The sequence below is a fragment of the Tarenaya hassleriana genome, unplaced genomic scaffold (assembly GCF_000463585.1).
Source record: "Tarenaya hassleriana unplaced genomic scaffold, ASM46358v1 Cleome14, whole genome shotgun sequence".
Taxonomy (NCBI): Eukaryota; Viridiplantae; Streptophyta; class Magnoliopsida; order Brassicales; family Cleomaceae; genus Tarenaya; species Tarenaya hassleriana.
Window position 1 is genome coordinate 3064643 of NW_010964598.1, and position 13005 is coordinate 3077647.

Genomic DNA, 13005 nt, shown 5'->3' on the forward strand with positions numbered 1-13005 from the left:
ACTGGATTACACGAGTAGAGAGACACCATAACAGTTCAAGAAGAAAAAATACGAAACTTTTCCGTTTAGGCGATGATTAGCAGACAAGCTTCAATGACTGAATGCTAACGATCCCTAGAGAAGGATCTGAACTGTTTTAACCAATCTAAGAGGCTGAAAGGTTTTCTGGTTAATACAGAGTTAGAAAGGTTAAATTTTACACTAAGTGGATAGCATAATATAACTCCCAAGGAATTTTCTGGTTCACCCGCCCTAGTTTTCTTTCTTTCAAGGGTATACACCGTAAAAAAATGACTACCTAAATCTACATACCTTTTGGCGCCATATAGTGCCTGCCCCTCCTTAGCTGATTAACTTACAACCAACGTAGATACACTCGAACAGAAGCCAATGAGTGTTGAGTGTCCCGTGGTTCACTGCCCGTGAACATTCTCGGGACAGGCTTTCCCACAAAACCCAATGAATTTACTATCGTACAATGCAAACTATAGCCACAGCTTCACAAAGGAGAGGCCTTGAGTGCTTATGAATTGTCTGTGTTATCATCATCCTTCATTACTGTATTTGGACCATCATCAAAACCAGAAACAGGGGCCAGCTCGTTTAGGTCAAGGTAATGCCTTTTTCCTCCGCCCTCAACTTCATCTTGGTCTGATCCATTTGGTTTATTAAGAAGCTGGTCGCCCTCTTTCTCAGTTGTGTCTGCATTGTCATTATCCTCCATAGGCTCTTCAGCGACTTTTGTTTCTGGGTCATTTCCATTTTCTTCGGATTCTTGACTTCCCATTGAAAAATCCCCGTTCTCTGTTTCATCAGAGTGTTCATCCCGTTCTACCACCAACCGGCTAGATTTTGCAGGCATTTCTGCTTCGTTGTCTGATTCTGAAAGCTCGTATTGTTTGTAGTTAATCCGATTCCTCGTGGCTCTTTTGCTGCGCCTCAGACCTGGCTGGAGATCATTCGATCTCGACCGTAATTTTGTTTCTCTCCGCGGCCTTTTCTTAAACCTCTGGGGTTCATCACTATCTTCTTCGCTAACACTTAGAGAATCTTCTTCCTCGTCTTCTTCCTCCTCATCATCAATGTTGTCTTCGTCCCATCTATACTCCTCATCACCCTCGGAACCACTAGAGTGTTTTTTCCTCTGATTACGCTTCCTCAGATATTCTTCGTCATAGATTGCTTCCCCAACTATGTCATCGTCACTGTCAAAGTCTACCTCATTGTCTGAAACAGTTTCAACAAAGTCCATAGTCGAATACCGTTGAGGCCGTTGTCTCCGTCGATTGCTGTCAGAAATGCTTTATTTGTTAATTTCGCAAAAGATTCTGCAAATCTATAGAGGGTGAATTTAAGGAGAAAAGAAAGACAGACTGTTTAAGATGTCTTGCCTTCTGTCCAACGATTCAGACTTATGTTCATCCACATCGTTGTAATCAGCAAAATCTGAAGATCTCCCGGATGTTGTATCGTTTCCGAGCTCAGAAGGGTTGGTAGAATTGTTCCATCCGCCGTTCACAGTGGTGTCCAATCTGGTAGATTCTCTTCTGTGAAGAGGAGGTTCGGGTGATGGAGGTTTCTTCCTGGAATAGAGAAAGAAATAGAATGAGGAAACACAAACATGGAAGACTATTCAAAGTAACAGATAAAGCAGGAAACTAAAGCAGTCCAAAACTCCACGAACCCAGAAAAAAATTGAATTTGTTTCAACATTTCGACATACTTGGTTATCTTGATTGCTTCATTTATGGAACGGTCATAATCATCTGCAAAAACATTGACATAAAGTCAGAAGCTCCAACATCGTGAGTCGATCAAATGAAGAAAAACCATCGAACCCAGATAGAGATATCCAGCTGAGGCAGGCAAAGATTCAAACACATGGCGCAAAAATCTTCAACGAAGTATTACACTTACCAAAAGTGTATCGAACCGGCTTCCTATCACGAAGAGAACGACCAGCGCCAAGGCCATCAACAACCAAAAAGTTATCAAGAAGAAGAGCCTGTCTATGTTGCTTTTTCAACATTCTTTCTTTTCTCTGCCCGAAAAATAAAAAACGCAAATAATTATACAAGGATGCAGGAAATAAACACGTTTAACTGAAAATATACCCTCGGTAGCAGAGTGTCACTCTATAGTAGCTGATAAAGAATCCAAAGAAAAAGAAAAAAAAGGAAGTCAGCAGGACAATTGGTACCTTATGTTCTTTTTCAATTTCAGGAAGCATATCATTCTTCAACCTTTTCCCTAAAGAAGCCTCAGTTCTATTTTGACTTGTAAAAAGTTTCTCCTGCAACAGCAGATCGAACGTAGGGACAACTTTACTTAGTTACTTTAATGTACAATAGGAGCAAGTATTTATTACAAATGAAGGTTCACTCCACAATAAAAAGACGTAAAACCAATAGAAAATGATTCAAAAGAAAGCCAAACATGTTCCAGACTTCCAGTTCACAACAAGGAGCTAAACAACTGAAACGCCAACCTTTTTCAGGAATGGGCATCTCTAAGTTTCCAAATCCGAAACATGTACCAGACATTACTATCTTATTAGGACATGATAGTGTTTCAACCACCAGAGATGACTGATGTAAGGGTACATGTACCATTCTTTTAGTAAAATCTTAAATCAATAAATTCTATCCTGACGAATAGAGTATAATCTCAAATTTGACAACTTTTGGATTTCATTACTGAAGGGAATATTTTAAGGAAACATCACTGATGATTCAACCCCACGCACCGTCTACTGAGAACCATTATAACAAAACTATTGTCACTATATTCCATGATAAGAAATGGCAGCTCGCAAGACAAGAGTCAAATAGAATAGTAGTGTCCATACAACTTATCAAATAGCTCAAAATAATAGAGTAATAGTAGTGACTTACAGAAACGTCTTGAAATTCGTCAAAATTAGTGGCAACGGTTTCCCATTGGTATGTTATATTAGGATCAACTTTGGAACCCTTTGTTTTCACCTTTACTGGCTCGGCTTTCCTTATTTCACGGTATAATCGATGGCCAATTAAGGGATCATCTTCATACCTAGTTATAGAATTTACACGTATATCAGAAATCAACTAACAAGCAGATGCGGTTAAAGATATATTTCAGGGTATATCGATTTGTTATCTCTTATTTGCCCATTACCAGAAATTAACTCCATGTGAATCACCCCCAACGCGTTCTTTGCGGAAAGCTGAGAGATGAATGCCACTTTTAAGAGAGTTATCAATGTAGCCCCTGATGTCCTCTTGCTGTAAAATTCACACATATCATCTTGATTAGAAGTGTTAGACCACATATGTTTCAATTCAATCAGAACAGTGCATAACAATGATCATGAGACTGCATAACAGGATTAGACAGGCAGCAATAGAAAGATTGTGTTGATATCTGTGTATGCCATGCAAACTAGCTAAATGAACAAGAATCTGGATAAATGACTACAAACATAAAAGAATGATTTTTATATGCATAGAAAGTTTCTATTAAAAAACATTATGTGTGCTTCTGCTAGGTGAATAAGGCCACATAACAAACCGTACAGTGGATCAGAGGACACGATAATCTTTCGGAGAATAAAAACAAGAGCAACAAAAGATACAAGGGGTATATAGTACAAGCACAAGAGCTGTTACTGAAAGATTTGGATAACCGCACGGCAGAAAACAACAGTACCTCAACACGAATATCACAAAGAGCTTTCAATATCAACACACGGATTCCTGGATCAAGTGACTTGTAATCTTCAACTTCCCGCCTACAAGATTAAGAGGAGTAAAATAATAAATATGTTTTTAAGTAATCAACTGCCAGAGGAATCCGAAAATGATAACTACCCACCCTTGGGAGGTAACAATAGGAAGATCCCCTTCTGCGACCTAAATGAGCATGCATAGTTTGTATCAGAACAAGGACTAATGAATAATGCCAAAATTACATCAGATATCAAGGAAACGGAGATCTACAATCATTACCCAATGCCACCAATCTCTTAATTTCCTGCACAAGACAGTGACCCAGGTATCACGTGTAAGGGCCATTCGAGTTACAGGAGGAATAGCCTACAAATAGGAAAAGGTCAAAATTAGTAAAGAAGATGCTCGCAAGGGAAACCGTTAACAATGGGACCCTTTTATAGTAGTTAGATTAGATTTGATATTACTTAGTCTATCAGACAAAGAATATTTGATTCGAAATCTTGATTAGCATCAATATCAAGTGTAAAGCATTTGCAGCACTATCGAGTAACCATGCAACAATAACTTTACACCCACAAAGAGATATAACAACATAAAATGAAGGCATCAGTTTCTTAATCATTGTGTACAATGCAAGTTAACAATATCGGGATTAAAATGAAGACCAACAATCAGGAAATATCATATTCTACAAATCCAAGAGTTGGTGGTAAATAGGGTTTATCCTCAATCTGAACTGCAATAAATAAAGGTTGTAATAACTGTAGCTACGTCCAATCAGCAAGCAAATTAGGAAAGTAATATCTCCTAGATAGAAGCAATTCCATTTATGCACACAGAAAAAGCAAAGAATGGACTGCTTCTCAACATAAAAAACCAGACCAATGTTGATCTGAACGAATCTCAAGCCACTCTTTTATGTCACACACTACAGTTCAACAGAAAGCTAAACTGTACCAAAATCTGTAGGCTGATGGCATGAAATCAATACACATAAATTGTCATTGCACAACCAAACCAACATGTTCTTAACAGTAAAAGAAATAATAAACACCTTTCTACCCAGCATGTTTTTTCCACATTCTCCTACATATATCTTTCATTTCCTCACTATATTTTCTAATACCAAAATAATAATAATTGGAAACACAAAAGAAGATATTTACACTATTTGATTGCCTTCTCTCAGTGGTTTACACGGTATGAAAGAGACACTAGAAGCAACACCATAGAGGACAGAACCAACTCCTGTTTTCCTAGCATAAGCATTCATTGGATCTCAATTTTAAATTAACTAAGCATAATCACATTTCAAGTTTCTGAGAGTCAATGCCTTCTTGTTTAACCTTAGTGAGACAGAAAGCATCCTCCAGAACTTTCTCAAACATCTCAATGAGTACACAGCTTTCTCTGGTTTTCAATCTCACAAGAAGGAATTTTTAGTCCAATTGTAACTCCATTCAGCTGAACCAGTAAATACAGTTGATTGTAGCCCCTTCCAAGACCTATTAACAGGGAATTTCCAAAATCTATTGTCTTTCGCCTCTGAATTTGTAATACAGAACAAAGCTACATATCTAGCAGCCATGAAACACATACTACAAAACCTATATTTTCACCGTAAAACAGAGAACATTTAACTTCGCAAGCAACTATGTCAGTAAGAAACGGGAAGAAGGGTCCAACGTTTGCAATTTATCTTCTTGCCACTCGCTGTCTAAATTCGTTAACAGATCTTTTTCCCACTCCAAACGAATGTTACCTCTCAGTACCTGCCGTTCCATATTCCAATCAGATCTCACCATCAACAAGAGCCAACACTAGGCTTAGAACTATCAGAAAGGAACACAGCACAACCCTGATTTCTACTCATGCGAATGCAATAAAATCTTGAAGTACTTTCAACTTAAGAAGACCAAATGCCAAAACAAACTAACAAGATCTGTGAAACTAAAAATAAGACACAAGCAAAACACTTCCAATAAAAAACCAAAGCACCAACCTTTAACAGTGGAATGTGTATGTCGCTTAAAGTATCATTCGGTGTAAGCAGAGCAGTCTCGAACTCCTCCGCCGAAAACTCCACGTTAATGTTCAAAAGCGTTCTAAAAACCTTCAAAAATATAAAAACGAGAATTCGGAAGTTACTCAGTGTGAGCTTGAGAGTCAAAATTCAAGAAAAACGGAAGAGCCTCACATGCAAGAAATCAAGTACGGAAGCAAGTTCCCACATCGAGCGGAGGCTCCACCGAGGAATCTGCGACGGCTCCGGCGGCGGAACCAGAGACGTCACAATCTTGCTGGAACTCCCTCCCCCGCATTGCTGCTGATTCCCCGGCGACCCATCTTCTCCTTCGTCTTCCTCCTGATCCTCCTCTTCATCCGCCTCCTCTCTCCGCCGTTGCTGATTCCGTCTCTGCTGCGCCTTCTTAGCCGGTCTCAGCCTCCTCTCCGCCGCTTGCAGCTCCTGCATCCGCTGCTGTGCCCTAATAGTGCAGGCGCGTGAAGGGCGCGTTCTCCTTGGCGCTGGAGTATCCTCCAATTCCGGCGCCGGAGCGTCTCCGTCGAGAGAGTGGTGGTTGCCGGAGACATCAGGATCAGGTGAGGATCGGGCAGGAACGATCTCGGGCGCAGAATCCATCGAGAACCCAGGTAATGGACGAGATCGAGAAGGGGCAGAGGACAAGATTAGGGTTTCTCAGAGTTACGAAGAGCTTAGGGTGAAAGGATCAAAACCCTCGAGCATTGAAAGGAAAATCCGAATCGGTTTTAGAGCGAAGAGGGAGGACGACGGAGGTCCAAAAGCGTCGTTGGTGTTCGCGAAACGCCGTCGTTTTGGTCGGGAGAAGAAACTCTGGCAAGGGAAAGGAAACAACGAGTGAAATAATTTTAATGTTTTTAGGGTCAGAAAAAACAGTGAAAACGAGGGAGAGAGGAAATTTGGGGAAAAGGGTTTGAAGAGCGAGAATTATGGAGCATTTTATTTAGTCAAAGTATATTTTCCAAAAAATATCAAAAATTATAATATATATATATATATGAATTTTATTAAAGAAATTTCTGTCAAAATTAATGTTAAATACATATTCACAATGATTTTTGTGGTAGCTAATAGTTTGATGTGTAGATTTTCAAGTTGATTACATAAAATTAAGTCGAATTAAATTAAATATTGTATGATTATACTAGATTTCAAAATCAAATAAATTAAAATGTATTGATTATTACAAAATAATAATTAAATTTAATAATTTTAGAAATAGTTATTTATCTCAATGAAAATTATATTGGAAGTAAACTGAAAGATAATTTAAACATATATTTTAAATATAACTTAAAAACTAAATACAAATATTTTTAAAATTTCAAAAATAATAAAAACTTGAAGTCTACTCCCTAGTATCTGGGTGTAAAATGGACGGGTCGGGCCGGGTTCGGACCGGGTTCAATTCGGGCCTAGAATTTTTCGGGCGGGCCGGCCCGCCCATTTATTTTTCGGGTCTAGGATCGATGGCCCGGAGCCCGGTCCTACAGGGCTTCGGGCGGGTTCGGGCCGGGCTTCGGGCTTTTTATTAAATAATTTTTTTTTGCGATAATAATAATAATAATAATAATAATAATAATATGAAACATTTGAACAAATATAATATAAAAAAAAATTATATGATGTAATTAATTTAAAACCTATAGAAAAAAATCAATATGTTCATATACAAATAAAGGTTTAAAAATATATATATTTGAAAACTTCTACCCTTTCTAAAATGTAAACTTATATATATTATATATGATATAATATGGTTAAGAAATTCAAAATTCCCGTCACTTTAAAAAGTTTAATTGGAACCAAGATATAAAAGTTCATCATTTGGTTCAAATATATATATATATATTTAGGCACACATATTTATAAGTATAGAGAGGTAAAACTTTGGTTTAGAAAAGAAGGTTAGAAAAAACAAAAAAAAAATTAACGGGCCTCAAGCCCGGCCCGAGACCCGACTGGTCCGGCCCGACCGACCCGTAGCCCATTTGGCCCGAGGCCCGAAAGCCCGAAGTTTAATGAGCCTACATTTTTTAGGCCCATGTCCTTATAATTTTCGGGCGGGCTCGGACCGGGTTTCGGGCTCCGGACTTAATTGACATCCCTACTAGTATCTAGTTTGTATACACTATCCTGCTCCTCTTAATCTTATAGATTTATTTATATTCAATTATATATTTTGAATATATCTTTGGAGTTCCACCCAAAATAATAGATTTTCACATGTGGGTTTCAAATATTCTTATGTTTTCACGTCATTAATCAAGGGGAAAATTCAATTTTCTCATATACTTTTATCGGTAGTTAACGTTTGTAAATATAAATTTATAATTTTAAATTAATGATATTTTATCATTAAAAAAAACACAGTCAAACTTCACAAAACAACAATAGTATATCCTGGAGCTAACCTATGAAAATTTGAAAATTCAAAGAGTTATAAAAAATAACGACACAAAAAAAAATTAAAAATACAAATTTTTATCCATGTGATATTTCTTCAAAACAAAATATTCTTCATACCCAAAATATTGATTTCAAATATCTAATATATTTCATAATATAATTTGTTATATATTGAAAAATAGAAAAATAAATCAGCTACAACTGCATTTATTTATGAATTTTTTAAGTGATCCGTATAAATTAACAAATGAATTTCAATACATTTCGTTTAACCATGGAAATAGAAAACCGACAAATGTAGATTTGTATTTAGTTCCATATATCTTTGAAATGTTAGAGAAGTTTTATACATAAAATTTATGTGAAATATAAAGATAAAGAATCCAAAAGTAGAACTATATTCAATATAATCAAAATTAACTCAATGTTATTTTTTTTAATAATATTGTTACTACGTTAAGATAGCATCGCAAAATCTCGTTGTTTAATGAAATATGGTAAAAATGGAAGGACTATGCAAATTATTTGTTTATAAAAAAAATATGGTAAAAATTCACGTCATAAAAAATGGGGAAAAAAAACTAATCACATACATATATACATACATACATATACACAAATATACACATAAATATACACACCTATGTCTATACACAAACATATATATACACATTTACACACACAAATATACACACGCATACACACGATTGTCCACCTCCCCCCCCCCATATCTACAAGTTTGTATATATATATATGGGGTTATACTACACATACATATATGCATAATACCCACAAATCTACATGCTTATATACATATGTATATATATGTGTATATGCGTGTGTGTATATATATGTATTTATTTATAAAATGGTAACGAAATTGGGATTGGGTTGTTGTGTGCGGTAACTATGGGTCGTTAAACATGTCTAGACAACGCAACAGCTTTACCAAAAACAACAAAATTGTGTTGCTAATGTCATTCATTTTCTTTGTCATTATTATAACTATTTTGTTATAGGGTTAAAATTATAATATCTTCGAATTCTTCTTTTACTTATTCGTCTTCATCATCGATACCATAATCTTTTTTTTATATAGATATTTTCTGATTCAATAAGTGCAACAAGTTGATCAGTGGAATAATTGAATATTCTTGTTTTGATATATGGAATTGAATTCAACGGAATAATATATAATTAATTCCAAAACGGATGCGATGTAAAAACCGGTTCATCATATGATATTTTCAATTAAAAACCGAATCAAATCAAACCGAGACATCTCAACCGAACTGATTTATTGAATAATTTATCGGTTAACCGATTTTATTCTATTAATAACCGAATGGAATCGAACTCGAACAGTTATTCCCCCTGCATAACCAATCGGCTCTTATAATAACCGAACCGTACCAAAATTCTATAATTTCGTACGGTTCGGTTTTAAGGTTATTAACCGAATTTGCCACCCCTAGTTTCAATGAATCATGCAAGATCAAGTGGTTTGAGGTTCACATTTGTCAAGTCCTGCAAGAAAATTCTTTTCCTAACCAAAAAAAAAAAACTTTGACTTTCTTCCATTTTCTTGCACAAATATAATTTACATAAAAGGGTCAGTGAATGTACCTCGAGCCATAAGAAAGGAGGGAGGGATCAGGCAACAGCTGTACAAACGGCGAAGGCACGTCCTTTCCGTACTGTACTCTATCGGGGATGCATCCTCTTAACAACGATTTGTCTGTAAAGCATCCTTGTTCGGAAGAACAGCAAACAGGCGACGAGAAAACCCAAGAAAGCAACAGACGCCATGATAATAAAGGACAGCATGAAGCAACGGGAACCATAGCAAACGTTTCCCTTTCCAGATGCATTCTTGTCGTATATATACCCGATTAATCTTACGGAGAAGATATACGATCCAATAGGACTGGCAATGGATATGGAGTTGAAGATGGTACCCATGTGCCGAACCCCGAATAGTTCAGACGTGATCGTGGGCATCAGCGACCATTGAGAACCGTAACAAACACCGACGATGACAGAACCAACGTAGAGATTTCCTCGAAAACCGGAAGCTATGATTAGATGGCCTATGCTCATAGTTGCAAGAGGGCCAGCCATTAACAACGGCCGTGGCCATCCATTTCTGTGTAGCAATAAATCAGAAACATAACCAGCTCCAAACCGACCGAGAAAGTTCCATATACTCCACAAGGAGACCAGTGAATTTATCTCAACAGCAGAGTATTGAAGAGACTCCCCGATTTGCCGAACGTTGTTTATCGTTGAAAGACCAGAGCCCATTCCACATATCATGGCAAGAAACAACAACCAGAAATCTACACTACCCATAGCTTGCAGGAGATTCAAGCTCTCTTCACCATAACCACCATCTGTTTGGTTACCGTCACCAAGGATCGTTGGTTCGGGATTGCTTATCAGAGGAGAATGAACAAGAGATAATGATTTCTCTGCGGATTCTCGACGTGCTCTTCTCGCAATTAGAAGTGGCGAGGCAAGCAAAACGAGTAGACATGCAAGTGTGACAACATTGGCCCATATTGACAAACCAAAGGTGTTCTTCACAATAATGACGACCGTAAGGTATGCAGCAGTGATAAGAGATATGGCTGAAAGACCATCTAAATGCTTCTTGTCAGTGGCCGTGCTTGTCTCATATATCCTAACAAGAGGCATGACCAAGAGGGAGAGAAGGGTAGGTGCAATGGCCAGGAGAAGAATGAAACTCGTGGGATTTCCAACGCATACTGTCTCATACAGTTGAATCAGTATTGCTCCGCTCAGACCAAGAAAGCCCTGTAAAGAGAGGAATCAAGAAATATACCGCTCAAGCGCTACACATACACACACATTTTGATGCTTCACTAAAATGATCAACAAACTGCAAAAGCAACATAATAAACTGGCACCAAATATCTTCAAAGCCTGAAAGACAATCTTCTCACTGAGCATAGAAACATAATGACAGCATTTCAACAACTCCGAGAAAAATGAACCGCTAAAGATTGCTTCTGTTGTCTATGGCACGACCTTGAACAGAAAACTATCCAAGACATTATGGTCAAAACCTGAGAGTTGGGGGATTTATCTCGTAAAAAACTACAAAATCACCTTTCAGTTCTGTAAGCTTTTTTCAAGATCTATAATTGTAACCCACGGATGCAATACTGGGTTGCAAATGTATCATCAGTTCATAAAAGTTTCCACGACAAATATCATCATTCAAAGAACATCATCTACAAAGCAAAAGAGTTCTACCTTGAATCAATTAGTTCCCGCAACTACCAATAACTAAATTCTTAATAAATAAAAAAACTAGAAACCTCAACAGTTGCAATGTCATTGAAGTCAAGCGGTTCAAATGCGCAAAAAACCTGGAGATTCTGCTCTCAGAAGTCAAGAATTTGCATCATCTTCTGAAGATGCACCCCCCAAAATAAACATATGAAATGACAATTTTTCCTACGCAATCCCTACGCCCTTAACCCGAATGAAAACATTTGAATCCCAGTGACTGGGGATATTTCAACAGTTGAGTTCAACGCTTATATCTTCCCAGGTTTTGCAATTTCCCAGGCTCTTGTACTTTACCACCAATCATATCAAACGTTTGGAGCCCAAGAAATCGATCGTTTCGTGGCCCAACGACGCAAACCAAATAAAATCTAATCAGTGGAAAATTCAAAGTTGTTACAATATGAGACATCACCTTCATGATTCCGACGGCGGTTCCACCGTAATCCGCGAAATTCTCGACGGCGGTCACGACGGTGGCCGTGTTAAAGAAAGTCTGAGACTGCGCCGCTAAGAACATGAAGAAATACCCGGCAAAGCTATGAATCGCTCCGACGAAGAGCACCACCCACGGCCCTCCTCTACCCCCCCGCCACGGGCACGACGGCTATTGGAGGTCACAGCTGTGTAAAGGAGGCCGGAGAAAACTCCGGCGTTGGCTCCGATGTCCTTGAAGACGGAGACCGTGTCGAGGGTTGATTGATCGTACGATTGGGTCGATTTGAGGACGGAGGAGTAGATTCCGAAGGTGTAGGAAGCGCCATTCGTGCACTGAATCCATATGCTCGCCGCCGTGGCCACCCACTTCGAGCTTAGCCGCTCCGCCACCCTCATTTTCCGCCGTATGTCGCGGGAGAAATCTGTCCAAGTTTTTTTTATTTTGGTTTGAGGTTTAAATTCGTTGGGATACGTACACGAATGTTTCAACGTGTAGACTGTAGAGTGCATGATGCCGCATGGTTTAGATATTTTTCACTCTTTTTTGGATTATGGATAAACTTGAAGTTATTTACCAAAAAAAAAAAACTTGTGCACTTGTAGTTATATCGAACTTTATTTAAATAGAGTTAAATCTATTGGAAATTTGGAATACGTTAATTTTAAAATTAAATTATATTAATCTTAATAAAAATGAAACAAATAAAATTTAAATAAATTATGAAGTTTATTTAAAATTGTAAATATTTATTACTTTCATATGAATAAAGCAATAGTTGAATATAATAATATATGTATTTATATATAAAAGTCGTTGGGATATCTTTTTAAAAATATTTAAAATATGTTTAGTAGATAAATATTATGTTTTACACAAATTAATGAAAACCAAACAAAATGCCACGTAGAGTTTTATATATAGAGAGATATTTAGGTGGACCTACTAAATTGCTCCAAATAAAATTTTTATATATATATATATATATAGATATGGAGAATAATAATTATCTAATATGTGATTCATTGGTATTAAAGTCCAATAAAAAATAAAATTAAATATATATATATATATATATATATATATATATATAA

At 37.1% G+C, this 13005-nt stretch overlaps 1 protein-coding gene and 1 pseudogene across 1 annotated transcript; both read right to left on the reverse strand.

The window, feature by feature from the left end:
- Window positions 1-32: 32 nt before the first annotated feature.
- LOC104808322 (DDT domain-containing protein DDR4) lies at window positions 33-9802 on the reverse strand. Its single transcript, XM_010533999.1, has 13 exons — window positions 9787-9802; window positions 5908-6564; window positions 5713-5823; window positions 3987-4073; window positions 3853-3890; window positions 3688-3769; window positions 3157-3263; window positions 2895-3051; window positions 2201-2293; window positions 1918-2041; window positions 1724-1766; window positions 1392-1583; window positions 33-1289 (listed from the first exon to the last, which is right to left on the reverse strand). The coding sequence occupies exons 2-13, from the start codon at window positions 6349-6351 to the stop codon at window positions 524-526; spliced, it is 2244 nt and encodes a 747-aa protein (XP_010532301.1). The 5' UTR covers window positions 6352-6564; window positions 9787-9802; the 3' UTR covers window positions 33-523.
- Window positions 9653-12352, reverse strand: LOC104808321 (annotated as a pseudogene).
- Window positions 12353-13005: the final 653 nt, after the last annotated feature.